The sequence below is a fragment of the Gastrolobium bilobum genome, unplaced genomic scaffold (genome assembly GCF_033153095.1).
Source record: "Gastrolobium bilobum isolate Gb01-03AN ecotype WA unplaced genomic scaffold, APGP_CSIRO_Gbil_v1 utg37943, whole genome shotgun sequence".
Lineage (NCBI taxonomy): Eukaryota > Viridiplantae > Streptophyta > Magnoliopsida > Fabales > Fabaceae > Gastrolobium > Gastrolobium bilobum.
In genome coordinates, this window is record NW_026899521.1 from 32,983 (window position 1) to 59,482 (window position 26,500).

Genomic DNA, 26,500 nt, shown 5'->3' on the forward strand with positions numbered 1-26,500 from the left:
TATTATTTAAAATGACAAACACTTTTTCCTAATAAAAATACATAGTATCATAATTAAAGATTTTCATAAATTTTGAGGGGATCATCAATGATAATACTAACCACACAAAAATTTATAAATAATATTTAAACTTAGAAGTTTGTATAAATTTAAATTTATAAATAATACTAACCACCTTAACCATAGGTCCCGCAACCCAATTTGAATTCTGAAATACTCTTACCTAATTACTAGTTTTGTAACCGTTGTAATATATTTTAGGGAAAAATATTTATCTTTTTAAATGACACAACTTATATTCTTTCACTCTCACAAAGAGGTGAGACCCACACTTTTATATTTTTTTGTTTATCCTCTCTCCTCCTTTATCTATCTTTTTCTCTCACTTAAAATGACACAACTTTACATCCTTCAAAATTATACACACTTTTTCCCTTTATTTTAAGTTATTAATGTTTCTTGGATTGTAGTAAATAAAAATATCTCTTACATACATAAAAATATATGGGATTATGTGATTAAAACATGACACACACCTTTATACCTATATAAGAGATACTTTATTTTCTACAATATTAAAATATTAATATCATATTTTAATAACATTTTTTTTTATCTAATAAGTGTATATAGTTTCGCATTACCTCGTGTTATATATTTATAATCAACGTACTCGTGCATGCTTAGTTCATTTTTGCTTGCAAGTAAAGAAAATAAACACGCTCCAGTTTTAATATAATAAATCCCTTGAGGACCATAAAGAAACGGAAAAGCAAATGTTATTAAATTGTGTGAAAGGTAACGAAACAAAAGGAAATTCACTCACTAACAAATAACAATAACATGATCCCTGTAAATTGCTGAAACCCAAAAAACCTCCAAAATTCCCAAATCAAATTAGAATTCTTCTCTCTCATTTTCATTCTCAACATTTCTGAGCTAACTCGCTCTCATGGCTCACCGTCAACTCATGGACTCGCTCACCTCACACATTTCCTTCTACCATTCCCAAATTCCAAACCCTAACCCTAACCCTAACGCTAACCCGAGAATCTCGATCCTCAAATGGTTCTCCTCTCTCTCAATTCACCAGCGCCAAGCTCACCTCACCATTGTGGATTCCGATTTCGTTCAGATCCTTCTCCAGATGATCGCGAAGCTTCAAGCTCACGGTCATGGCTGCTTTATCCTCCTCCCTGACCTCCCCTCCGGTGACCCGCCCTTCCTCCCCACCCTCTGCTTCAAGAAGTCGCGCGGCCTCCTCGCCCGTGTCGCTGCCGCCGACTCGAATGGCGGCGCGGAGCGGTTGCTCTTGGACTCCGCGCGGCTGTTCGAGTCACGGGAAGGGGAGGAGGTCGCTGCCTGCTCGTGCTCGGCTAGGAGCCTCGACGCCATGACTGTCGCCGAGGGCCTCGTGGAGGACATGAACCGGTTCGTGGAGGCCATGGACTGGATCTCCAATGGGGGGTTCCTGAGAGGGGAAGAGACTGAGCTTGGGGCGGATTGGGTTGAGCTGAATTGGCTGAAATCGAAAGGATATTATGGCGTGGAGGCTTTTCTCGCGAATAGGATCGAGGTTTCGATGAGGTTGGCTTGGTTGAACAGCAGTGGTGGGAGGAAGAGGGGTGTGAAATTGAAGGAGAAGTTGAATGGGGCTGGTGTCGCAACCAATGTGTTTTGGAGGAAGAAAGGTTGCGTGGACTGGTGGGGGAATTTGGATGCTGTGACAAGGAAGAAGGTTTTGTCAACCATCATGATGAAAGCTGCAAAACCTTTGGTACTTTTTTTGGGAACTTTTAAAACTATTAATATGATGGTGAATATTAGTGTAAATTGCATAATTCATGCTCCCTGTTTAACATTTTTCCATTTTGAAAAAAAATAAAAAGGTTCATGGAAGATGTTAACGAGATGGTTTGGAAAGATTGATACTGGATGTTAACGGGATACATTGTATTAGAGGATGATGTCCATTGGAATAGTTCAACATGGTACATTGTATTAGAGGATGATGTCCATTGGAATAGTTCAACATGGGATTACTATGTTGTGGCATATATTGCTTATAAGTATAAACTTTAATGGATCCATTAAATTGTCAAAATTTGGCCGCCTAACATAGTTTGGACAGATGATGTGAGGGAGTCTAAATTTTGTTATCCACTTTTCACTACAAGCGAAAACTAATAAAAGAGTGACGCACCATTATATGCTATTATACATGCTTTGACAGTTATACCAGAAAGTAATTATAATTCTAAAAAATTGTTTCTTTCTTTAAAAGGAAATTTTTACAATGTTAAGAAGCATGTGCTTCCATGGTTTTGGGATCGGAAAGCAACTTCCTTTTTCCTTTGTTTTAAGCTTAACTGATGTATGAACATTAGTGAAAGATACTATTGGTGTTTACTGGTACTGATGATGTTAATTATAAAATATATTCTAAACTTTATAGTCATGGGTGGCTAATTAGTAGTATTTTGTGTGGGCGGGGTTACTGACCTGTTTGGGCGAAAGGGGTAGGAGAGAAGAGACTTTCTTAATAGTCACATATGCTTTTAGTTTTGAAATGGGACATTTTTCTTACTTTAGTTTAAGCTGCTTATTGTGGTTCCTTGAATTTGCTGATAGCTTGATATGATTAAAGATATATTTGCAGATTAATGTATTGTATTGCACGTAGGTTCAAAATTAATATGCTAATTTCTCAGTAAAAGAATTAGATTGTCTTATAGAATTATATTTGTCTTATAGAGTTTTGTATAGTATTTGATAATTATGAAGTTGTATTTTATCCAAAATAGTATAAAAATTGCATTTTGTTAGGCCAGTAATCTGAAAATATAGATATAATAATTAGTATCTGAAATAAAGAGTAGGGTATAATGATATAGAAGGCTGAGAAACTCTTTCATTTTTTCCAACTTTCATTTTCTTGTTCATTAAAAAGATACTATTGCAGGTATTGTAATATTTATAAACTAATCTCTAAATGACGTATTTGATGTTTCAAATCAGTTGCATGTTGGATAAAACTTGGTTCAACCAATTTTTATTCCAGCCAGATGCTTCATGTTATATGTATGTTAAAGCTACTTTTCATTATCTAATCTTGGATATGATGAATATTTTTTTTACTTTCTGTTTTTATGACTTCACAATACCAGGGATTGTTATCAGTTAGTATATTCATACATGTTGCATTTTAGGTTAATATATTTGAGGCCTTCTCTAAGTACTAGGCTGACTTTTGATTCATAAGTTTTCAGACTTGCGAGGTTTTGAAAGTAGCAAGTAGTGCCTCTGAGGATGAGATTTGGCTATACACTGTGGGATCAAATAAACTACTGCAATACAATCATTCTCCGTCAGCTCAAAGGACCATTCCAACATTTCCTGATGATATAGAATTTGGAACAGTTATTTCACCAGTCACTTTTTGTAAAAAACCTGCTGCTTTAGCCAGAGTCTTTAATTCCTTATTTGTGCTTCAGGATGTTAATAGGATGATAACATCTAGTCTTAATAGTGATTATGATATAGAAAACCTTTTCTTTAGTTCGTTGGGTTCTGTCTGTACAATATCTGATTGTATATTAAGAAAAATTCGAGGATTTCTGATGGTTATTTCCCTTGACTGCACAAAACTTGAACTACTAGAAGAGGAACTTGACAAGTCTTCATCAGGTAAACCAAAAGAAAAGCTTAGTGTTTCTAACCGTAAAAAGAAGGGACGAACCCGCAACCCTAAAAGGAAAAATCCTGTTCAAAAGATGTGTGTGGATGGTATTCCACATGAAAACCCAATGAAGGTACTAATCTATATTCAAAGAGATGGCTGAATAGTTTTATTGCTTTAATGCTACAATTTAAAATTCTGATTTGTTCCATATGATAATATTCCAGGATATTGATTGTATAGTGGATAATAAAAACAAGACTGATATAGTGGGATCCAGAAAACTTCCTGATGTTCCTCTGGGGAGCTCATCATCAACTGCAAATATGGTTGCAAACTTTTTTCTTTAATCTGGATCATTTTTCTTGTTTAAGATTTAAATGGTTTATAACAAGCCACTTGTCATCAGGATTATACTGGAGGATTGGACGTTGGCAAACTTCGAACCACTTCAAGAAGGAGTAGAAAAGAGAAAAATAAAAATAAAAATAAAAATACCCTTGTTGACAGTGCAGTTGGAGATTCTCAAAAGTCGATTATGGATGCTGCCTCTGCCCCTGTTATTCCTGAAGGTGAGGTGGCAAAATGTGATAGATTTTTTGATAGTTCTATCATTCAGAATGTCAAAAATGACAATTCAATTGGTAATGACATCCTTGCTTCAAATTCAAGCCTTTGTAGTTCTCTTAGTGGGCCTACTAAGGAGAAAAGTTCTACCAGGAAAGTTGAAGGAGAGAATATTGAAGATCTTGCTGAAAGTTGCAATAGTTTAGGCACTCAGTGTTGTTTTTTGTCAAATGAAAGGAAAACTTTGTCTTCTGGATTAGATACTGTAAATTGTGATGTAGATTGTAATGCTATAACTCCATCAGTATCTGCATTGAAGCATGATAGTACCTTCGGCAATGAAGATACTTGTCCTTTGAACTCAATATGTGCTGCCGAAGCTGATGTAAAGTCAACTGTTCCCAACAAACCGATTAGAGAGGTTAATGTAAAAGAATGTGGGCTGTTGAAGGAGCAAGATAGATCTCTATTTAAAAGTAGAAATTCAGCTTTCTCAAAATGCAGTCCATATGAGTGGCCTGGTGTACCTTCTATCTATTTTCCATCTTTTAACTCACATCTCCCTCCTGCCACAGATAGATTGCATCTGGATGTTGGGCGCAATTGGCATAATCACTTCTGCCATTCATTTGTTCCCGCATTACAGCAGGCAGGAAATACACCAATTGAAGGAGGATGCAACCAAATTCTGTCTCGGCCTTTTCCTATGAGTTTCGACTGGCCCCCAGTTTTTCGTGGTGGCATGACCGCATCACCAAACTGTAATTATGACTCTGGCTTTATGTCTAGGTGGCAGTGTACCTTTTCAAAAGGGTTGGCTGTTCACAGTGTGCAGGTTGATGCAAGAGCTCCTGATGATGAAAGAAAGTATTCTGGGGATATATTGGATTTACCTGATCCAGCAAATACGCAGGAGCTAGCTGATGAATCTGATAATCACTGGGTATCAGAGGAAGAGTATGAGGTTCATGCTGTTTCTGGTATAGATTATAATCAACATTTTGGTGGCGGCATAATGTACTGGAACCCTTCTGATTATCCTGGAAAAGGTTTCTCCCGGCCTCCCTCTCTTAGCTCTGATGACAGTTTATGGGCTTTGCGGGAAGCTGACATGAATAGGACAGTGGATGACATGGTTGCTTTCTCATCTTCATATAGTACAAATGGTTTAACTTCACCTACTGCTGCTACATTTTGTTCTCCTTTCGATCCTGTAGGGACTGGGCCCCAGACTGTTGGTTATGTGATGTCAGGTAATGAAGTAGTACCTGGAAAGGTGTTGCATTCTTCATCAGTTACAGATGCAGCAGTGGATGAAAATACTTCTGTTTCTTTGGGTAATAATTTACTTGGGGAGATTGAAGGTAAGGCAGGCGATTCACATCCATATCCCATTCTACGCCCAATAATTATTCCTAATTTGCCAAGGGAAAGGTCAAGATGTGTCGATCATAAAAGCCCTTGTGTTCCTCCTACCAGGCGGGAGCAGCCTCGCATAAAGCGGCCACCATCACCTGTAGTGCTTTGTGTACCGCGAGCACCGCGTCCACCCCCACCCTCCCCTGTGAGTGACTCCAGGAAACAAAGGGGTTTTCCAACAGTTAGATCTGGTAGTTCTAGCCCAAGGCACTGGGGAATGAGAGGCTGGTATCATGATGGAAGTAATTTGGAGGAAGCTTGTTTGAGAATGGATGGTGCTGAAGTTGTGTGGCCTTCTTGGAGAAATAACAATCTTGCAGTGCGACCTTTGATTCAGCCTTTACCTGCTGCCTTGCTGCAGGATCGCCTGATTGCAATGTCACAGATAGCCCGTGACCAGGAACATGTAAGAAAGATCCTTACTTAAAGTCATTCTTTATACATATATGTTGTTATTCATTGTGGGCTTTTTAATTATACAGCCAGATGTCACCTTTCCTTTGCAACCTCCTGAGTTGCAAAGCTGCTCTGCACAGAGTGCGTCTTTATCTTTGATGCATGCCCTTCTCCATGATGAGATTGACTCTTTCTGTAAACAGGTATAGGATTTATTTTGTGAGTGATGTTACAAACACATGCTTACACTTGCACACTTCTCACGTACTCCTTTGCAGGCCTTTTGATAACTCCTTGTTCCATTATTGCTTTTTTCTGAATGATCCTGATCTTGGAATACCTTACATAGGTTGTGCTAGTATCTTTGTCCTTAATTTGTCATCATTACTTCCTATATGCATTCCAGTCCTTTGTTTAAAAATTTTCAAAATAGAATTGTGATTGAATCTGTAGACACCTTATATTTCTTTATATTATCACCACAAGACAAAAGATTTCAATCATGTTACTTATGATTATGATGGAATCCAAGGTTGCTGCAGAAAATATGGCAAGGAGGCCCTACATTAATTGGGCTGTCAAGAGAGTTACCCGATCTCTGCAGGTTCTTTGGCCCAGATCCAGGACAAACATATTTGGTTCGAATGCAACTGGTATGTCTCTTCCAACAAGTGACGTTGACCTTGTGGTTTGTCTCCCTCCAGTGAGGAACCTGGTAAAATTTGTCTTCTTATCCTTTTTTTCTTGACTTGGTATGCCATTCCTTGATGGATTAACCTTCTTTTTGTTTCTTTTTAATTGTTTTAATAAAATTTTTAGGAACCTATTAAAGAAGCTGGAATACTGGAAGGTCGTAATGGTATTAAAGAAACATGTCTTCAGGTATATTGGCAATATATTAGGCCTTGTACTTGCACTTTGTACTCCCCATCTTAACTGTGTTGGGTGTGCACATCTATGTTATGTAGGATTTGTATAGAGTTTGTGACAACTACAACGAATATATGAATTGCACCATTCTGATTTTAAATAATCTGAACTTGCCAGCTCATTGACTGGTTTCTTTCTATTACAAAGTTTACAAACTGGTTGTATTTTATTTGAAAGAATTGGAAATACAATATGGTGAGGTGATTGAGATAAAAGATATTGGAATGATGACAATTGTGAGTGTGGATTTAATGTACTTTTGATGGTTTTGTCTTGAACATGGCTTTCGTGAAAAAATGAGACGTTAGAAAGTGTTTTGCTCTACCCCTATCACACTACGCAATGCATTTTTTTATGTATCTTGTTAACTGGTCTTTCCCATTCTGTTTGAATGAGGTTTGATTTGTTTGACGTGTAAAAAGAATTTGCTTTTGTTGTACTTTATTCTTGTTTTCCTTTCATTTTCTTTGTAACGATGTATTTGGAGGATATAATGATTTCTGCTTTCTACTTTGTAAATATTTTAGCAATAATTGTTAGAACTACACAATTTTCAGTATATCAGACAATTGACACTATTATGTTTACATGCCAGCATGCAGCTAGGTATCTTGCCAATCAGGATTGGGTAAAAAATGATTCTCTGAAGACGGTGGAAAATACAGCTGTAATATCTCGTCTTAAGCTGTTAATTGTTATTATAAACTTATTAGGTATACTCCTATCTTCTGTATAAGATATGATTCTGTATCTTTTTGCAATTAGATACCTATTATTATGCTCGTGGTGGAAGTACCTCAGGATGTTGTTACTTCATCAGCTCCTATTGTACAATCTTTAAAAGAAGAGCCACATTGTACTCCTGGCGAACATGGTAATGACAGTCATTCTGATATTATCCAGTCAGAAGATTCAGCTTTGCCGAAAAGCACCCAAATAAATTCTGATGCCTTGAAAGAGTCCAAATCAGTTCGTGTTGACATCAGCTTTAAGTCCCCATCACATACAGGACTCCAAACCACAGAAATGGTAATTTCTCCGGCCTTGGACATATGTTTTTCTGTCATACATCCCTGGTGGTATGTTTACAAATAATTCAGCCTAGGGCTTCCCTGGTTTAGTAAACATATCACAAGAAATTGGATTAGACACAGCAGAACACAATTATTTTTTGGTGATTCTATCCCCACAAGAAATTGGATTAAAAGCGAGAGAACCCTATAAGTCCGTTGATTGGAATTGTTCAGTCCCAGTAGTCTGCAAACCAAATTAATTATAAGTGAATGAGCTGTGACTCTATATTCAGATTTGATACGGTATTTGATCTCCTGTGTGGGCTGCACTTCATTCTCTTCCATTACATTTGGTCTCTCTGCTCTCTGTTTGCGTGGGCGTTAAATCAATCTCCATCCTTGAGCTAAAGTAAAACTTGAATAGGTGCCGGGATGCGCATAAGACCACAAAAGCATTTTCCATTCTTCAAACAATTTGTTACATTAATAAATATTGATGTCAAATGTATCATGTGCTTCTCATTTTTATTGCTTGGCAATTTAAATTATGATACTGCTGCCTGTAGGTGTTGTAAATATTGCATTGATTTGATTTCCCTTAAATTAGGAAACTATTTGATTTGTAATTATTAGGGATTATTCTCGTTAGTCTATATATTGTAGCTTGTACTTGACAAGTTGGAAAATTATATTCAGAATTTCTCCTTTCAACTGTAGGTTAGGCAGTTGACAGAACAATTTCCTGCTGCTACTCCTCTTGCTTTGGCACTAAAACAGTTTTTAGCTGATAGGAGCCTTGATCAGTCCTACTCTGGTGGCTTAAGTTCCTACTGTTTGGTATGCATGATTGCTTCCTTTTACGTGCAATTTTCATTTCTCAACTCCTAGTCCCCTTTCTGCTTAAGTAACACAAATTGATGGGGCTTTAGCGATAGTCTATGGAGATGTGATGTTTTTTGCTTTACTTGATGAGTAAATAATTTTGTACACCATTAATGATTTTATTTTCTGAGAAGGATGCCTAGAGTATTCCCTTCCCCAGACACTCACGAAGTGGGTATTTGAACTGGGTCGGCCCTTTATGTGGATAGGCAGAATTTGTGGTTATATTTCATTTATATTTATTTAACTGCAAACAGCTTGATAATTATTTCTAGCAATCTTGTCCTTGGTAGTCTAGTAATAATTAAGTGAGGAAAGGAAAAAATGTAGAATATGTAGAATATTCTAGATAGTATTTATTGATGTAGTTGGTAGTTGTATATTTAGTTGGTAGTTGTATATTTATTGATGTAGTTGGTGGTTGTATATTTATTAAAGTAGTTGAGGTAGTTGGATGTACTCAATATAAAAAGGACCCATTGGGTCTCTCAATGAATCAAGAAGTGTTCATCATGACAGAACAAAACATGTGGAAGTTGATCGTCACTTTATCAAAGAGAAATTAGAAGACGGTAGTGTATGCTTGACATATATACCTACCAAGGAACAGACAACGGATATCCTCACCAAAGGATTACTTAAGCCGACCTTTGAGAATTTGATCAGCAAGTTGGGAATGATCAATATATATCTCCCAAATTGAGGGGGAGTGTAGAATATTCTAGATAGTATTTATTGATGTAGTTGGTAGTTGTATGTTTAGTTGGTAGTTGTGTATTTATTGATGTAGTTGGTGGTTGTATATTTATTAAAGTAGTTGAGGTAGTTGGATGTACTCAATATAAAAAGGACCCATTGGGTCTCTCAATGAATCAAGAAAGTGTTATTCAGACAAAACACTTCTACTTTTCTTCATGGGAGTGCCCAAGGCCTTATAAACTCCACATTAGTTACTCATACAACCAGGCTCTGATACCATGAAGAAAAGTAGAAGTGTTTTGTCTGAATAACACTTTCTTGATTCATTGAGAGACCCAATGGGTCCTTTTTATATTGAGTACATCCAACTACCTCAACTACTTTAATAAATATACAACCACCAACTACATTAATAAATACACAACATACCAACTAAATATACAACTACCAACTACATCAATAAATACTATCTAGAATATTCTACATATTCTACAAAAAAGTATTTTTGTGATCTCATTTTCTATGGGCACCCGTGCTTTAGATTTTTTGTTTTTGTTTTTTGAATTTAAGGCAAAAGCTGCTAGGAAATACAGTAATAACATGCCTTATTGCCTTCCTCTTTATCATTTGTTTTTGTCACCAATGGTTAAGGAAGTGTATAAAACGGTATAGTGGGTTTTTTGTTTTGTTTAAAAAGCCTTGATTCACGCCACGTGATTGATTCTCCTTTGCTTAGTATAAAAGTAGTATGTAATAAATTTTCTTTTTTCTGTCTGCTACTATGCTGCTGAAAAATATTCTTTCAGGATTTAAAGCTGTCTTGTTATTGGTTTGGGAAATATATTATTGGTTTGCCTTCCTCTTTTTTCCTTGAACTTTGAATTTTCTTGCTTGAGAAAAATGTAGTCTGTAACTGCTAAACTGGCCTTTTTTTTGTGTGTGTAGGTGTTACTAATTATCCGTTTTCTTCAGCATGAGCACCATCTTGGCCGGCCAATAAACCAAGTAAACAATGATCTCCTTAGTTATATCTTACTGTTCATAGCCATAGAGGACTAATATTTTCGTATCACCTGACTTTTATGCTGAAACCAAGGGTTGAATGATACAAATTGAAAGGGAACAAAGATTCAGACTTCGCTCTTTTTTTTTTTTTTTTAATTAAAGAGAATTTATTATTAAAGAACCAAGCAGGGTCGCGGAGAGTTGTAGTTTTTATGTGCTCAGTTACTTTTTATTTCAGATATGTAACTGCTTCTAAATAAATCTTTCTTCCATTTTCTTGCAGAACTATGGAAGCCTTCTGATGGATTTTCTTTACTTTTTTGGGTGAGAAAACTAATGATAATTCTATATTTTCTTGTTGCTATTAGAGTGGATATTGTATAATCATTTAGTGTTTTTGGCTAGAAATCAATTTAATGACTTTTCTTTTAGGAATGTGTTTGATCCTCGCCAAATGCGTATATCAGTGCAGGGAAGTGGACTTTATATAAAAAGAGAAAGAGGTTGTAGGTAATAGAGAAACCAATATTTCTGTGTCCACAGTGTGATATCCTTTTAATTTTCATTTTCTCCAACTAATTGAAATTGAACTTTTTTGCAGCATTGATCCAATTCACATAGATGATCCTCTTTTCCCTACAAATAATGTGGGAAGGAATTGCTTCCGAATACATCAATGTATTAAGGTAATGATGCAGTCACAACCAACAGCTTTTTCATATTTCCTATAGTTGGCCTTTGCTATGCCGTGATAACAGAAAAAAGAAACCTGTGATTTAAATTATCTTTAAACAGTTTAGCTAAATCTTTCATGTAGTTGTTGCTGAGAATAATAAGGCTTATGTAATTGTTGCAGTAAAAACTGCTTCTCTTGTCCTTATTAACTGAAGGTGTTTATACTATATAAACTTTTCTATGATAATGCGTCTGAAATTTTTGAGGATGACAAATGTACTTCCAATTTTTCAATAGATCTACCATCTTCGTTAATGGGTAGCTGTAAATTCGAGTAATTTAAATATACAATTAGTAGCCTTTTGATTAACCATGTGGCATGTTTGTCTCTTTGTTATTATCTATGAGAATCTGTGCAATTAATTTTTGAAGTTGTAGAGAATGGATAGGTCTTGTTGAAGTATGGTAATCTTTGTAAACTTACTGCATAATTGACAGTAAATGATTAAGCTGTGCTGTTATTATTTTATTATTATGCATATAATGCTGAATATTGGAGTGTCAATCGGAAAAGTTTGATTAATGTAGAAAATTTTAATATGTATTCACCTATTACTGTACCATTTTATCTCTTTTTTTTTATGATTCTAGTACTAAATCATTATTTTTTCCCTAGGAATTTAAACATAATTTTTCATGTTCAGTTCTTTCCTACTTTTTTTAAAGTTTCTAATGATATGAATTTACTGGCTCCCGCACCCTTTTTATTTGTGCAATTGAAACTGGTAACTTTGGAAATGTAAATGCATGAAGAGAGAAGTGGGTTGGCCTGCAAATATACTTTCATTAGAAATATCAACTGAGCTAGTGATATCAATATAGCTTGTAAAATGTGTATGATGTTCTTCACTGAAAAATGATGGACAGAAACACTTACAGTATTTGATTTAGTGCAGGAGATTATAAAATATTGGTTAGTTGGGACTCTAATGGGTACATATATGTTGATGTTCTTCTGAGTAATTTGTGTCTAAACTTCTTGAAGTCTGTCAAAGTCCATAGTATATTGTCCATCACTTGAGCTGTCATTGGTGAAGCTCACACAAATATTACAATGAAGTGAGATTCTTGGAATCTTTAGCAACAGACCCCCAATTAGGAAAGTATATGTAGAATTAAGGATGGGTAAGAAAGTATATGTTCGATGAAATAAGGATGACCCAAAGAGCCAAGTGGGTAAGCTTCTGTTAGTTAGACCTTGTTAAAGTTGTACGAGTTAGTTAGTTAGCCCTCTAAGTGCAGTAGCATAGGTAGGATATAAATAGAGGGGGAGAATGTAAGTAAAATCAGTTAGTTGGTTAGTTTGTTTTGAAGGGAGAGACCAGGCTCTCGAATTCCAAGGGAAATTTCCTTTTCTACATAGTAAGTCTCAATTTTACTTGTATCCAGTGTTGTTAGTATCGCACGATACGCGATACGTATCGCACGGTTCGATCCGATACGGGGAAAAAACGATTCGAACCGCATCATTGAATCGTTTTTGCACAGAATCGTCCTGCTGAATCGTGGAATCGAACGATTCAGTTGTGAATCGTAAATATTGTGCGATTCAAATTAAAAAAATAAAATAAAAATCAAAAGTCAGGATTTGAATTTAAAAAAAAAAAATCAAATGTCAGAATTCGAAAGATCACGAAATTTGGATTCTCAAAGGTCGGTTGCTTCAGAAAACAGAAATATTAGGGATTCAAAATCCCATTAAACAAACAAATTAAAGAAAACAAGAAAGAGAGAAGAGAATCAAAGAACAGAAAGAAAAAAAGAAAAAGGAAAAACTGCTTGCAAGCTGTGAAGAAGCGAAGCGAAGAACGACATTCAGACTTCAGAGTCAGAGAGAATGAGATGAGCTGTGAAGAAGGCTTGCAAACTGCTTTTGGGTATTATTTTATAATTGGTGTTTGGTAATTTAACTTTAAAAAAAATATATTAAAATATTATGTAAGTCATGTGTGGTGTCCGTTGAAACTTGAAAGTTGATGGGTATGTGGCTACAAGATGATGGGCTGATTAAAAGTACGTGGTGCATCTTTGGGTTACGTGGTTTCACTATGAAAAAACACTTGGTCAATTACAATGAACTAATGAAGCATTTGGTATTAGATAAGTATACTGTAACTGCATTTTGCGATAAAAATATATATATATATATATATATGAATATAGTACTGCATTTGGTCAATTAATCAGTTGAGTTACATTGATTATTATTTTATTATTTTCGATAATACTGGATATGGTATACTATATATGATATTATATATTTTTAAGTTATTTTTAATTTGTTTCTGAATCTTACGATTCGATACGATTCACGATTCACGATTCAAAAAAGCAGCCAAACGATTCACGATACGTATTGCGATTCAACAACCTTGCTTGTATCCAACAATTTTAATCTATTAATCATGTGTGCTACTGCTATTTGGTGTATGTATGATAAAAAACTAAGAGTAGTTTCTCATTGTTGCATTCGAAATATTGCTTGTATTTTTTATATTGAGCCTCCATCCCCTATGCAGTGACGCTTGGGTCTGATTCCTTTATGTCCATTTCTCAAGCTTAACTTGGTTTAGAACGTACAGCAAGAGGTTTCTTGGCTTCTGTTCTAGCCACGCGATATGAATAATCCTATCTGATTCATTCTTGTTCTTCTGATCGTTGTATGCCCAATTGATCCATAGTTGGAGGATATTCAATAAAATTCCCATTTTCTTTCTGTTATTCCCTAATTTCGGATCCAGTTCTTTCAGACTTATTTATGCTTGTATTGATTGCTCATTCATCTTCTGCTTGCTCAGTGTTTTATTTAAAAACTATGCTTTGATGAATTTGGCTATTCTGGTAGTGTTTTTCATGAGTTATAAATTTGTTGCAGGCATTTTCAGAAGCTTATTCTGTTCTTGAAAATGAACTTGCATTCCTAAATAATGATGGCGAGTCATGTTCAAGGCCACCTTGCAGACTACTTCCAAAAATCATCCCTAGTCTCGATATATCATAAGATTCTCACTACATGAAGACTGAAAGGTTATTGTCTGAAAGGTACAGTTCAAGTCACCAATGATTAGTGACAAATATCAAGATAATTCGACTTTGATTTTGCTCCATCTTTTTACAATAAATAATGTTGAATATAGAGTTTAAATATCTTATTATGTCAAAAGAAATGACTGAACTGGAGGTCTGGCACTTTTTTTTTTTGTAATTGAGGACTCTTGTTTGGTTTTTTGTTGAAGCTCCTGCCATTTGATAAGACCTTGACAGTGCCTGGATCAGAGTAATTAATAGTGGCTAGAGTGGTCGATGGGAATTGCATCCGGTAGGGGAAAGGATTCATTTGGATTGAGTAAAATGATTCGTCATCCATGCACCCCCAAAATTTCACTCTTGTTTTATACTCGCTAACAACATACAAATTGTATTGTTTGATTAACAAGCAAGTAATTGATTACCACATTGCATTTTCTTTAATTACAATACAACTTGTTAATTCAAAATTTGTACATAGTTAACTTGTGTTAAATGGGTGTGAAAATTTGGGTGTGCATATAACATCACTCTTTGGTTAAACAGTTATCAAATTACATGTAGACCTTGGACTTATCCCATAAGATTGAGTTTAAATTAATCTGCAGGTCTTTGTACTTTTTGAGAATTTTTAAATAGATCGCTGTAGCTTAAAAACTACAAATGAATCCCTATAGTTCCAAGAAAAGAAAAAAGATTCAATTGTGTCTCTATGGGGACCAAAAAATAAACCAGGTTCAGGGACTGATCTTAAAATATAGGGACTGATCTAAATATGAGTGTCTCTAAAGTTTTAAAAATATAGGGACTGATCTAAGAATTCTCAAAATGATGAAAGACTGCCTAATTTAACCTAAGGGGATTGACACTAGGGCTATATTGGAAATGTAATTTCATAACCAATTTCCATATTGACAGCTCAACCAAAAGGAAAAAGCCATAACTGTCCTTTTTTTGGTAATTTGTATTACTGTCTTTTTGTTTTTGGTAATTGACAACACTGTCCATTTTTGGAGGGGGGTGTCATAGGTGTCTTGCCTACTTATGCATGCTACACCATTGTTGTTGGTTTTTAGTTTTTTTCAATGCTTTGAATAAGATAATTGATAAATGCATCATAAATTGAGTATTGAAAGTTTATAATTGTTTTTTTTAATTTGTTTATGGTGTAAACTATAAATTTTTTAAAAAATTAGGATTATTAATTATGCATGTTTTACAAATTTTTTGTAGTCTTTTCATTGCAGCTGCCATTTTTGTTGTAGCGGCATCCCTGTTATCCCAGTTCCTCTGGCATTTTTGGTGGTGATTGCTTTGCTGCGCTAGTTGCGGTGTGATAGGACTACACCAACCTTCACCATACTGAGTGTCCATGATAATGGCATAGATGCGAGTTACTCTAGGAAGTGCACCATTTGAGGCTCAAACGAGCATCTCATGGCATAGATGCGAGTTACTCTAGGAAACACACCATTTTGAGGCTCAGACGAGCAATGTGCGCGTACCAGTAGCGCCAACACCAAGCTGCCGCCACCATATGGTCCACCAGACTTGAACCCTCACGAGGAATGATCTTTGTGCCGGCTACCAACTCATCTGAAGAGAGAGGACGAAATTAGGTCATGGAGGAGCTTAGGAAAATTGGGCCAATTGAATAGCAAAATGGATCAAGCCCAAAGCACTCTCACTCCTAAGCTTACATAGAGACATGGGTCTTTTCTTTGTGTTTATTTGTGACATTTGGGCTTGCGATCCCATGATTCAACGGGCTTACTCAGATCCAAGACTCCTGGTTTCGGCCCATCAAACTTGGGAACGGCTGAAGACATCAAAGTTATGCTGGTTGGCATTACAATCTCCAAGTTGTAAATCTATCATCCTCGACCAATGGGTGTTGCAGAAGTGCAACGGGATCCAAGTGGAAGTTCTTATGTTTCTTACATAAGTGGGTCCCTCCCTACATTTCAAGCAGTGGGACCTCAAGGAAGATTTTCGTGGGCTGACCTTCACCTTGAGGACAAGGTGGAAGTTTTAGGGGGAAGTATTGATAGGAACACACCAACCTTCACCATGCTAAGTGTCCATAATAAATGCAGGGATTTTATTATAGGTGGATTCAATATTAATAATCATTGGTGATTCTTTATTTATGAGGTCGATTTACGGTGATTGATTATGTAATTATGGGTGATTGATTCCATAAATAGGAGAGAAGAGGGGCTCATTAGGCATACTATTGAGCAGTTAGAAATTGGGAATTGGGAGACAAGTGCCTTTCGAAAGCCCTAGGCAGGGAGAATGCATACCCTCGAAGTTCTGCATTATTTAGTCCTTTATTTTGTTGAGTGACTTGATCCATTGTACCTGGAGTTCATCCCTATTTTGTTACTAATAAAATTTCCGGTTCCTATTACGTCACCATCACTATGACCTGGACATTTGCTGATAGTTTCAGTTCTTTTTAAACTAACTAATATATGTAAGCATGCATGCTCTTTTGGTTAGGCTAACTATCTCAAGCTTGCTTTCTGATGTCTCCAATTAACTTATTTGATAGATTATACTCTTGTCCAATCTTTACAAACTATGATCCGAATTTGTTTTTCCAATTTGTGTGAGATTTCAGATTTTGAAGAAAATTGCTTGCCAAAAAATCGGTTTTGAAGGAAACAAATTTGAGTTTGGGAATATTTTCTGTGCTGAGGGAAATTGGGTTTGCTTGGGTAATGTTAGGCAAATTCCCTTTTAAGGTTTCAAATTACCAAAAAGGAAATATAAATGATGTGTTGTGTTTGAATTCTAAAATATTGCAATAATTTTTGGCTAGATCAGAAGCAAGTCCTATGTGATGTGGAAAGCTACTTATTAAGACTCAAATACAAGAGGAATCACCCTTGGTTGTCTGGATGTGATTCTAGGATGCCAAGAAGTAATCTCTAACAAGCTAAATTCGTATGAACTCTTATTTTCATTGAATGAAAAGTGTGTAATACATCTCAAAGACTCACTTATACCTAGGGGTGAGCTTCTGATAGGTTGTATGTGACTGACTTGATGACATGTGTACACAACGAACTATCTGAATAACTAAGTAAAAGAAATCAAACTAACTGAAATGATTAACCGTTAGTTTACTCTAACTGCTATATGCTATCTGCAATTAGCCTTTGCATCTGCTTCTGTATATACGCTGCATCTGCATCAGTAATATGTTGTAATAAATAAAGTTGTTTTTAATATGATTTCCCATCTGAGAGTCTAGCTTAAAGTTATTTTTCTATATATCCATTCCTTAACTTAATAGAAATCATTATGCTCAAATTTCTCTATTAGGCAGGTTCTTGGCTTGTGCAACATAAAGCATGCCAAAATATTGATCTGTTACTCTCGTCAGGCAGATTATATGTGGAAGCTGATAACTGAATGAAGGCTGGTATTCTAAATGGTGAGTACGGAAGTTGAACAATGTAATATCTTTCTCATGCCTTGAGCTACAAGCTCTAGGTATGCCTAAGACGTTTTCTTGCATTTGTTCATATGTTTTTTCATTGTTACATGGTGCCAAGTACTAGGTTAGGACTTTATCCTTGACAGTGTGGTACTGGTGGTTCATCTTCAGGTCTGTTGGATCATCTTGGTTGGTTTAAGCTACTTCCTGCTCAACCCCTGATTCCCTGCCTTCTACCAGTGAGCTCTTCAATAGCTAAGAATTACATCAGTGGAGTTGTTCAGATATATTGCTGATGCAAATTGTACGCACACTTATTTATCCAGGAGTTAGAAGCAGTTTCTGTATCATTTACATTTTAAATAGAGAAAAGTGTGTGTTATTTTAAAGGATGTAAAGTTGTGTCATGAGAGTGAAATGACACAAGTTATGTCATTTAAAAGGATAAACACTTTTCCCTTTTAAATATTTCCTTATCTTTAATGTTTTTGAACATTTTCTTCTCAGTTGATATGAAGAGGAAAAGATGTTTTTGAGTCTTTGTCACATAAATAACAGGAGTGTCAGGCAAGTGTTTTTTCCCTCTTAAACTACACATGATTTATTTATTTTTGTTTGCTCTCCATTCCCCAACTAGTTTGGGATAAAGATGATGTTGATTTTTGGTCTCCATTGATTGTACTTTAATGTTTTTTGTTTCCTGTTGTAAACAACTTAAAACTGCATACAACATCTGAGTGTCGGTATACCAAAAGAAAAAAAAAATAGGCAGTTTTTGGGCACATGAGAAACCACTGATGTCAACTTTGTTTTGCAACTAAGTTTGCTTATTGCTAAGACTAAACTCTAAATTAAGATAGTCATTGTCTGCCAACTGATTGGAGAAAGGTCTTGTCTAAAAACTTAAAAAAGGGCAAACTTCGATCCACAAGCTCCCATATATAGGGGTGAGGGTATATTGTTTGTGTTGAGATATATAAAATCATTAATGTAGCCTCACCCAACAGCTTAAGCTTTTGGGTTGAATTGGTTCTTTACATGGTATCAAAGCCTCGGTGTACCGGGTTCAATCGTCACCGCCTCCCACTTTCTTCGCACAGGTAGGTAGGCCTGTGCATTGTCCACCCTTCAATCCCAATGGGTTCTCGTGTGAGGGGGCGTGTTGAGATATATAAAACCATTAATGTAGCCTCACCTAATAGCTTAAGCTTTTGGGTTGAATTGGTTCTTTACATGGTATCAGAGCCTCGGTGTACCGGGTTCGATCCTCACCGCCCCCCACTTTCTTTCTAGTGGAATTTCTTTTTTCGCGCAGGTAGGTGGGCCTTTGCATTGTCCATCCTTCAAGCCCAATGAGCTCTTGTGTGAGGGGGTGTGTTGAGATATATAAAACCATTAATGTAGCCTCACCCAACAACTTTAGCTTTTGGGTTGAATTGGTTCTTTACATTTTGTGGTCGTATCCTTGCAAAGATGTTGTTTCCAGACTCGAACCCTTGACTTTCCGATCACAAGGAACAACCTTACTGCTGCTACAAGATTCGCCTTCTGTTGTCTAAAAATCTTATTTCATGAAAATGGTATTATCAGTATTTTTTTTTTTGGCTTAGTTGGTATTTTTTGAGATTTATAGAGGCTAAGCGTACAGGTTCTAGTTGCAGAAATAGCCTATCCACTAACGGGGTTAAGGCTGCATTCATGTGACCCTCCCTTTGTTGTAAGCTTTTTGCACAGGACACCCCTTTTTCTGATATTTGACACTCTATCTTGATGTGTGTTTTGTGGGCTGTGTAGTATGAATTACATAATTGATCAATCAAAATTTAGTTCTTTTTACTAGCTTTCTCATATGGATTTCTTTACTTGATCATTTATGAATGAAAGTACGATATTACACCTGAAAATCTTGGGTCTGTTTTATTCACCTCAGTAAAATTAATGTTTTTTGCATTGGCACCAGGTCTCGCTGCAGAAAAAAATGGCACTCTAGTTCACTGGTAATGCAAGTTTCTGGTGTAAATACCTCCGGCTTGAATTACTGTGTACCAGGTGGAAGTTTCTTTCATATCTTTATGTTTGCCTTACTCTTTATCTCAAGCTTCTATCGTTTCAGGTTTTGTGGTGTGTAGACTGGCTGAAACTTGAAAGCAAGGACAGAACAAGTTAAATGGAATTGATCGCTTTAGGAATTGACATGATAAATCGTCATAGTTGCATCAAATAATTTGGTTATTATGCATTAAGGCACTCGATGATGTTGAAAGGTAAAAGTGATCCTCAACACTAGGGCCTCTTTTCAAGTTTCGATGCTTAAATGTCTAGCCCATTTGTTCAAAACTGATAATTCTTATACTACTACTTCCACAATGCCCATTTAAGCCTATTTTGGTCCACTAACTGAAATACCTTATTTTTCTTTGTTCCTCATTGCATTAAGTGAATGGCTGTTTATAATTTGAGTAGTATTTTTTAGTCTATAAACTTGCCATGGTCTGTTGTATAGAAGGAAGACTTGACTTAGACGGAGCTTATTCAAATACACTACTAGATTTTGCAAAAATTACTGGGAAAACAGTGCATTCAGTTTTGCGTCAGTGGAACACGAATGGAAATCGGTATTGGAAATGTTGAAACTTTGTCATCGTGTAAGCCTTGTGCGCAAACCCACTATAGCAGTAGCACCGATACGACACGCGACACGTGACACGACACGACACTCCGACACGTCATTCTTAAAAAATTATGGATTTCGACACGTTGGGACACATTTTAATATTAAATAATATTTTTAATTTATACAGGGTATATTTCATTTAATATTTAATAATTTAACAAAAAAATGAAACTAAATTAATAATACCCATCAACACGTTATAAAGATGGAAGCTTTAATAAAATAAATAAGAACTGAGATGAGAGAGAGATATAATATCAGATAGAGAGATCAAATCATATTAGAGAGAGATCAGAGAGAAGAAGATACAACAAGAGCGTGATAGGAATTGACAACAATGATGTTGAGATGATCTCTTATCTACTTAAGGGGAAAAAAGACAAAAAGATAAAATTAATATAATCAGGTGGAAGCTTTATTAATATATTTTAACTTTAAAAAAAAAATAAAAAAAATAAAAAATAAAATTAAAAAAAATTACGAAAATGCCATTTGACCGTGTCGGACACGGTCAAATTCGCGTGTCAGAATAGTCAACGTGTCGGAAAAAGTCAACCGCGTGTCCGACACCGTGTCGGAGCGTGTCGCCGTGTCGGAGCGTGTCGGATCTGACTCTTCCTATTTTTACAAGTGTCCGTGCTTCCTTGGCAGTATATTCATCATCTGACGCGATATCAGGTCCTACCTACTAGTGAGGCGCGTAAGACGAGCTAACATTAAACTAAGTTTTAAGAATTATTTTATTAGTGACATTGATTTGAAGATATATAGGAATATTTTATATTTTCTTCATAACTCTTTTCAATAATACTAATAATTTTTTTCAAAGAATATTAAAATCTTTTGATGTTTTCAAGATAAGTACTTATGCTTTTAATATTTATTCTAAGTAAATTACAAAATAATAGAGAATTTGTTTGGAAAACTTAACATTTTTCATTTATCTAGTTCTACTATATTCATATAAATAATATATAACAAACACTTTCATTCTTCATAAGTATAGGCCTATTTGTTACATCCTTATAAGTTGAGATGGATAATTCCTAAGTTTTTTTTAAAAAAATAAATAAAACTCCGTTGGTTCTTGCAAAAACCATAAATACTAACTCTTTTACCAAGTTTTTGACACAGATGCATACATAGGGATTAAGTTAGAATAATCTCATGTCATTATTAAGACTCTTAAATTTGCTCATTTAAATCTTATCTTGTGTTAATTGTTGTGTATGTACTGAGTCGATTTTTTTAATATTTGTAAATGTGTCTTAAATATTTAAAAAATATATACAACTTCATTTCTTTTTTTGAGCGGTCCAAACTGAGGATAGTAGAGTCGAAAAGAAAGTTGGACCTGCCGAAATCGACTTGGTTCATTGAAAGTTAAAAGCCCATTTGACTCAACTCAGTTGAGCCTAATTAAGCCAACTACGGTAGCTTCTATCAGTTTAAGCTTAAACTTGTTTGCAGTGAGAGGAAATAAATCAAGCAGCATAAATCTGTATAAAGATGAAGCCTAAAGAGTCAAGAACGCTTGAGCATCTTTTGATATGTTCAACCATCATCATGCATATATATATGTCTCAAACTTCGTTAACCCACAAAATAAGAAATGATGGGAAACTAGCCATTACAAAATGCAACATGCACAATAAGCTCCAAGTAATGCTACTCAAATTATCGTACCAAATAAAAAAAATGCTACTCAAATTAACTTGCAAGAGAGATATCAGGTTTTGAGGCATTAGTTCTTAGACAATCATTTTAATCACAAGCAGCTTAATCTTCTGAATATACCAAAGTTTAGGTGCTGTTGATTTTTGCAACAACCTACCTTGATAATATCTACTATTTTAAGGAGAAATACTAACAATAATTTTTGACACTTCTTTTTAATATTATATCTACTGCAAGATAAAATCCCATATTGGTCCTACTAACAAAGAGTGAGCTTAGGTTATTTAGTGGGGTCCATATAAGATTTGACTCAATAATTGAGAAAGTGTTGAAAAGAGTGTCAAAGAGTACGTTGCTAGCACTCCTCCTATTCATAATTTTAATGCCTTGAAAATAGAGATGAGCATAGATCGAAATGAAGTAATTCTTTTGAAAAATTGAACCAAATTAGTTTAAACGATTCGAAAACAGTTCAATTCGATTGAAAACAATTTAGTTTGATTTGGAACCAATTCGGGTCAACACTATTCTAAAAAGAAAAGAAAAAAACATTAAAAAAATAAAATAATAAAAATCAGTTCAGTTCAGCTCTTGAACTAGTTTTAAAAACCAATTTGGTTCATGAATTGATTTTTTAAAAACCAGTTCAGTTTATGAACTGATTTTTAAAAACTAGTTATTTTAAATGCAGTTTAGTTCGATTCAATTTTTTGGTTGTTTTGCACGTCGCTACTTGAAACGTCATGTTCTCCTTGCTGCCCTCCCTTTCCAGTCGTAAAATCCAAATCCTTCATGTTCATTACTGATTCTTAGAATATCTTTCTCTCTTTTCAACTTTCTCATGCATACTTGTAATTTGTAAACATGAATGATGGAATGGTACAAGCTGCATCCCATGTTATCAACCCTTACTACCAGGAACAACCATAATATTCGCCACAGAAGCAAATGGCACAAAGCATTTATTTTGTGATTAATCTTCATCTGAGAAAAAATCAACATCTTTGGGAGGTCCCCTTTGAAGTTTCTCTTGTAGTTCTAGATTCCTGGGCAGAACAAGTTCAGTATCCTCACCTGATGTGGAGAAATATCTCTCCAGTACCATCTGGTAAAAGAAAAAAAAATCATAGACTCTTAATTATTTCAGAATTTCCTTCTCTTCTGGTTGGCACTTTAAAATAGAGAGCATAAAGATAGATATACCAAACACATACAAAACTTTATATGAATGAAATTGCCATAAAGGCACCAAATATGATATTCACTTACCATGGCAGCATAGGCATCAAGTTTGCTCTGCTGAGAGGACTTACTTAGGCCCCTGAAAAAGTTGTAAGTGTGTCAATTAAACAATAAAATAATAAATTCCATACAAAATTGTGCTTGACATCTTTTGAAAGGAATCTTCTAGTATAAAAGAGGGAATCTTCATTTGACTCTCACATCTCATACCGAAGATAAAACAGTAAAAAGAAAGTACTTCCTCTGCTACCAGTGACCCTAAGCTCACATGCCGTTGATGGCGCCTTCGGTCCCCCAGCATGTCATTTCCCCGCTCCCCATTATATAATATATTTATGCACATACACACTCAAAATAAGCTCAAGCACATAATATCTTCAGTGGAATATGAACCATAACTAGTATGAGGGTCAATGAAGCATCTTTCTTCAAAGGCAAACAATTTTATACCCAAAATGGCCTTAAACAAAAAGGGGAAAATCCCGGTACACAAGGCTCCTTGACTTGTGAGGGTAAGGGTGAGGGTCGATTGTACGTACCTTTGCATTTTGCAAAGAAACTGTTTCCTAGACTCGAACTCGTGACCTTCCAGTCACAAGGAACAACCTCACCACTACTCCAAGACTTGCCCTATTAAAAAATTTTATAAAATCTTTTTCAAAGTTTTAAGAGATAACATGCATATTTATTCCCAAGGAAGTCTTCTGTACAGACTATGAAGGATTTAACGTTCACCTACTAGCTTACTTGTTTTACACTGAAGAACTTTAAAATGATACTTCGAGAACAAGATCCAATCAGGAGGTTACATAGGTTCTTTTCCCATCAAATTTCCTTCATGTAGTATAAGAGAACTGTGTCCCATAAAATACACTAAGTGAATAGTGAATACAGAATCCTGCAAGCAGTATAACCTTTGTGTAAACTTTCCACTTTGGTGTCATTGTAACCGATGCCAAATAATCACCAATATTACCATAAATTGATTCAAGGATATTGATCCTAAACAATTCATATTACTTAGGAAATTAGCCATTTCACACAAAAAAGAGATGATTGGAAAGGATATAATATAATCAATAAAGAAGTTTAAACGCAGTTACAGGTTGATCATTCGATCTACGGCTTCTGTTGTTGTCCCATGTTCATCCTGTAGATATACTCTCCAACCCCTGAAATTAGAGTCGAGATATATCTTAATATGATGGCTAAGGTCAATCCTTGGGTATTGGAGGCATTATCATAAGTCATAACTTAGGGTTCTATTCATTTAGCAGCTTGTAAAATGAATAGAATATAATATATAAAACTGACACTGAAGAAGAATGTGCTTGTGAATTGTGATCAGAGTATAATGAACATTTCATCCAATTGCTATTCCTTTTCTTGTTTTGGAATTTATAAATAAAGATAGAAGAATTTAAATTGTAAAAGCTACATCAAAATGCCTTACATCTCAGCAGCTCGAACAGCGAGCCTTCCAGCAACACTACGGACTTTGTTCGACTGTGGTGTTTCCTTCCCATCAAAAGATTTAGGAAGTCCAATTATAAACTCATCAGCCTCCTACAGTTTCAAAATCATGTTATCTCTATACAGAAACAGAACCTCATCAACCAATTTTTTAAGTACTACAAGACACAAAAGATGAATCCAGACCTCTTGTTCGGCAATGTTAAGAATCTGGACCTCAAGCTTCTGTCCTCGCAGTTCCAAAACCTAAAGCAACTACAAAATTATAAGGGAAGGATGGCTGATGAAACACAAATAACATGATTCATGATTTCACTTGCAGTAATAACAACATATTAACCTTGTCAAGACCAACAGCAACATTTTCTTTCCAATTGCAGCAGTAATATGTGCTCCACCCATAAATTTTATCATCAAAACTTACAAAATACATAACCCATAAACACAAGATTTCTTTCCACATACTAAACAACAGACACAACCTATCCCAATGACATAACAAAATAGACATAGGTGCAATCACTACCTCAGACTCTGCAGTACATTAGCAACTAACAACATACATATATATGAGGATAAACTTTACATGCCAACACCATTTAAGCCCACATAAGTTCAATTTTCTTCAGACCCTTGAAAAAAAGGGGGGGGGGGGGGGGGGGGGGGGGGGAAATACACTCTAGGAAATTCTATTTCCAACATTTTGCAATAATGTTTACAAAATGGACAAACAACCCCAAAACACAGTAAAAAATTACATGCTCAGTTCACACCCAAATTCCACAGAATCTGAAGTAAAAAAACACATGAGAACACGATAACATTATATACTGAAAATGAAACAGAAACATGGGCATCAAAATTCAGAAAGAAAGCATGGATTTTTACCATTAAAGGGCGAATAGAGAATCCTTTACTGAGAGCAAGGCCAGTGCGAGCCATTCCCAAGTCAACTCCAAGGCTGAAGCCTCCTCTCCATTGAGGGTCTCTTTTCCTGCGAAGAGCGTTTGGGGGAAGTTCATCCAAAGTTGTTGCCTTTACTCTGCTATAACAATTTTTACCATTCTGGGTCCAACACTTTTCCACAAAAGATTGGTTTTTTGTAACATTTGGAGGTGAAGAACAGAAGAGGAGTTTCTGGGGTGGTAGATGTAGCAGTTGCTGGGTACACATTGGACACAGAGAAGGATAATAGAGAGGATAATGAAAAACAGTAATTAGTACTTCGAAACCAATTTGCTTTGTTGCCTCACAAGAAGATTGAGAAAATAATTTAAGAAAAAAAAAAGGAAAAATTGTTTATCCGTTTATGGAAAAGTTAAAATTAACAGCTCAGACCAATCTCTTTGTGCAATGTCATTTATAAAATCCTCAGTAAAATTCTGGTTAACAGAATGAAGCCCCTAATGGAAGAGATGGTGTCTCCCTTCCAAGCTAGTTTTGTTCCTAAACGACATATCCAGGACAACATCATCATCACCCAAGAGCTGATCCATTCAATGCGTAGAATGAGAGGAAGAAAGTGTTTCATGGCAATTAAAATCGACTTGGAAAAGGCTTATGATATGTTAAATTGGGAGTTTGTTCGTAAAATTTTGGATGAAATTCAAATCCCACACTGGTTCACAAATATT

At 35.5% G+C, this 26,500-nt stretch overlaps 2 protein-coding genes across 10 annotated transcripts; one reads left to right on the forward strand and one right to left on the reverse strand.

The window, feature by feature from the left end:
* The first annotated feature begins 891 nt into the window (after positions 1–891).
* LOC133290922 (uncharacterized) lies at positions 892–18,352 on the forward strand. Of its 9 annotated transcripts, XM_061489079.1 has the most exons (19): positions 892–1,777; positions 3,270–3,812; positions 3,907–4,008; positions 4,089–5,029; positions 5,111–6,071; positions 6,148–6,264; positions 6,594–6,776; positions 6,881–6,943; positions 7,587–7,658; positions 7,757–8,020; positions 8,722–8,841; positions 10,531–10,590; positions 10,874–10,914; positions 11,023–11,100; positions 11,192–11,276; positions 14,201–14,367; positions 17,690–17,797; positions 17,972–18,104; positions 18,308–18,352. In XM_061489079.1, the coding sequence occupies exons 1-16, from the start codon at positions 953–955 to the stop codon at positions 14,324–14,326; spliced, it is 4,581 nt and encodes a 1,526-aa protein (XP_061345063.1). In that variant the 5' UTR covers positions 892–952; the 3' UTR covers positions 14,327–14,367; positions 17,690–17,797; positions 17,972–18,104; positions 18,308–18,352. The 9 variants fall into 9 exon arrangements, with proteins under 9 accessions (XP_061345063.1, XP_061345058.1, XP_061345056.1 ...); XM_061489074.1 differs by having other exon boundaries at positions 4,089–6,071; positions 7,587–7,704; positions 7,785–8,020; positions 17,686–17,797; XM_061489072.1 differs by having other exon boundaries at positions 4,089–6,071; positions 7,587–7,704; positions 7,785–8,020.
* Positions 18,353–22,905: 4,553 nt separating this feature from the next.
* LOC133290928 (uncharacterized) lies at positions 22,906–26,084 on the reverse strand. Its single transcript, XM_061489086.1, has 6 exons — positions 25,755–26,084; positions 25,053–25,112; positions 24,847–24,959; positions 24,497–24,565; positions 23,421–23,472; positions 22,906–23,256 (listed from the first exon to the last, which is right to left on the reverse strand). The coding sequence occupies exons 1-6, from the start codon at positions 26,037–26,039 to the stop codon at positions 23,125–23,127; spliced, it is 711 nt and encodes a 236-aa protein (XP_061345070.1). The 5' UTR covers positions 26,040–26,084; the 3' UTR covers positions 22,906–23,124.
* Between the last annotated feature and the right edge of the window lie 416 nt (positions 26,085–26,500).

What these genes read in the sequence shown, in the direction of transcription:
- LOC133290922 (XM_061489074.1), top strand. Translation starts at nt 953, where the DNA reads ATGGCTCACCGTCAACTCATGGACTCGCTCACCTCACACATTTCCTTC. An exon ending in TCCCTCCAGTGAGGAACCTG is followed by an intron (nt 6,777 to 6,880) that starts GTAAAATTTGTC and finishes TAAAATTTTTAG; the next exon opens with GAACCTATTAAAGAAGCTGG. An exon ending in GAATACATCAATGTATTAAG is followed by an intron (nt 11,277 to 14,200) that starts GTAATGATGCAG and finishes AATTTGTTGCAG; the next exon opens with GCATTTTCAGAAGCTTATTC.
- LOC133290928 (XM_061489086.1), bottom strand. Translation starts at nt 26,039, where the DNA reads ATGTGTACCCAGCAACTGCTACATCTACCACCCCAGAAACTCCTCTTC. An exon ending in TCTCTATTCGCCCTTTAATG is followed by an intron (nt 25,113 to 25,754) that starts GTAAAAATCCAT and finishes TAGTTGCTTTAG; the next exon opens with GTTTTGGAACTGCGAGGACA. An exon ending in GCTGTTCGAGCTGCTGAGAT is followed by an intron (nt 24,566 to 24,846) that starts GTAAGGCATTTT and finishes CTCTAATTTCAG; the next exon opens with GGGTTGGAGAGTATATCTAC.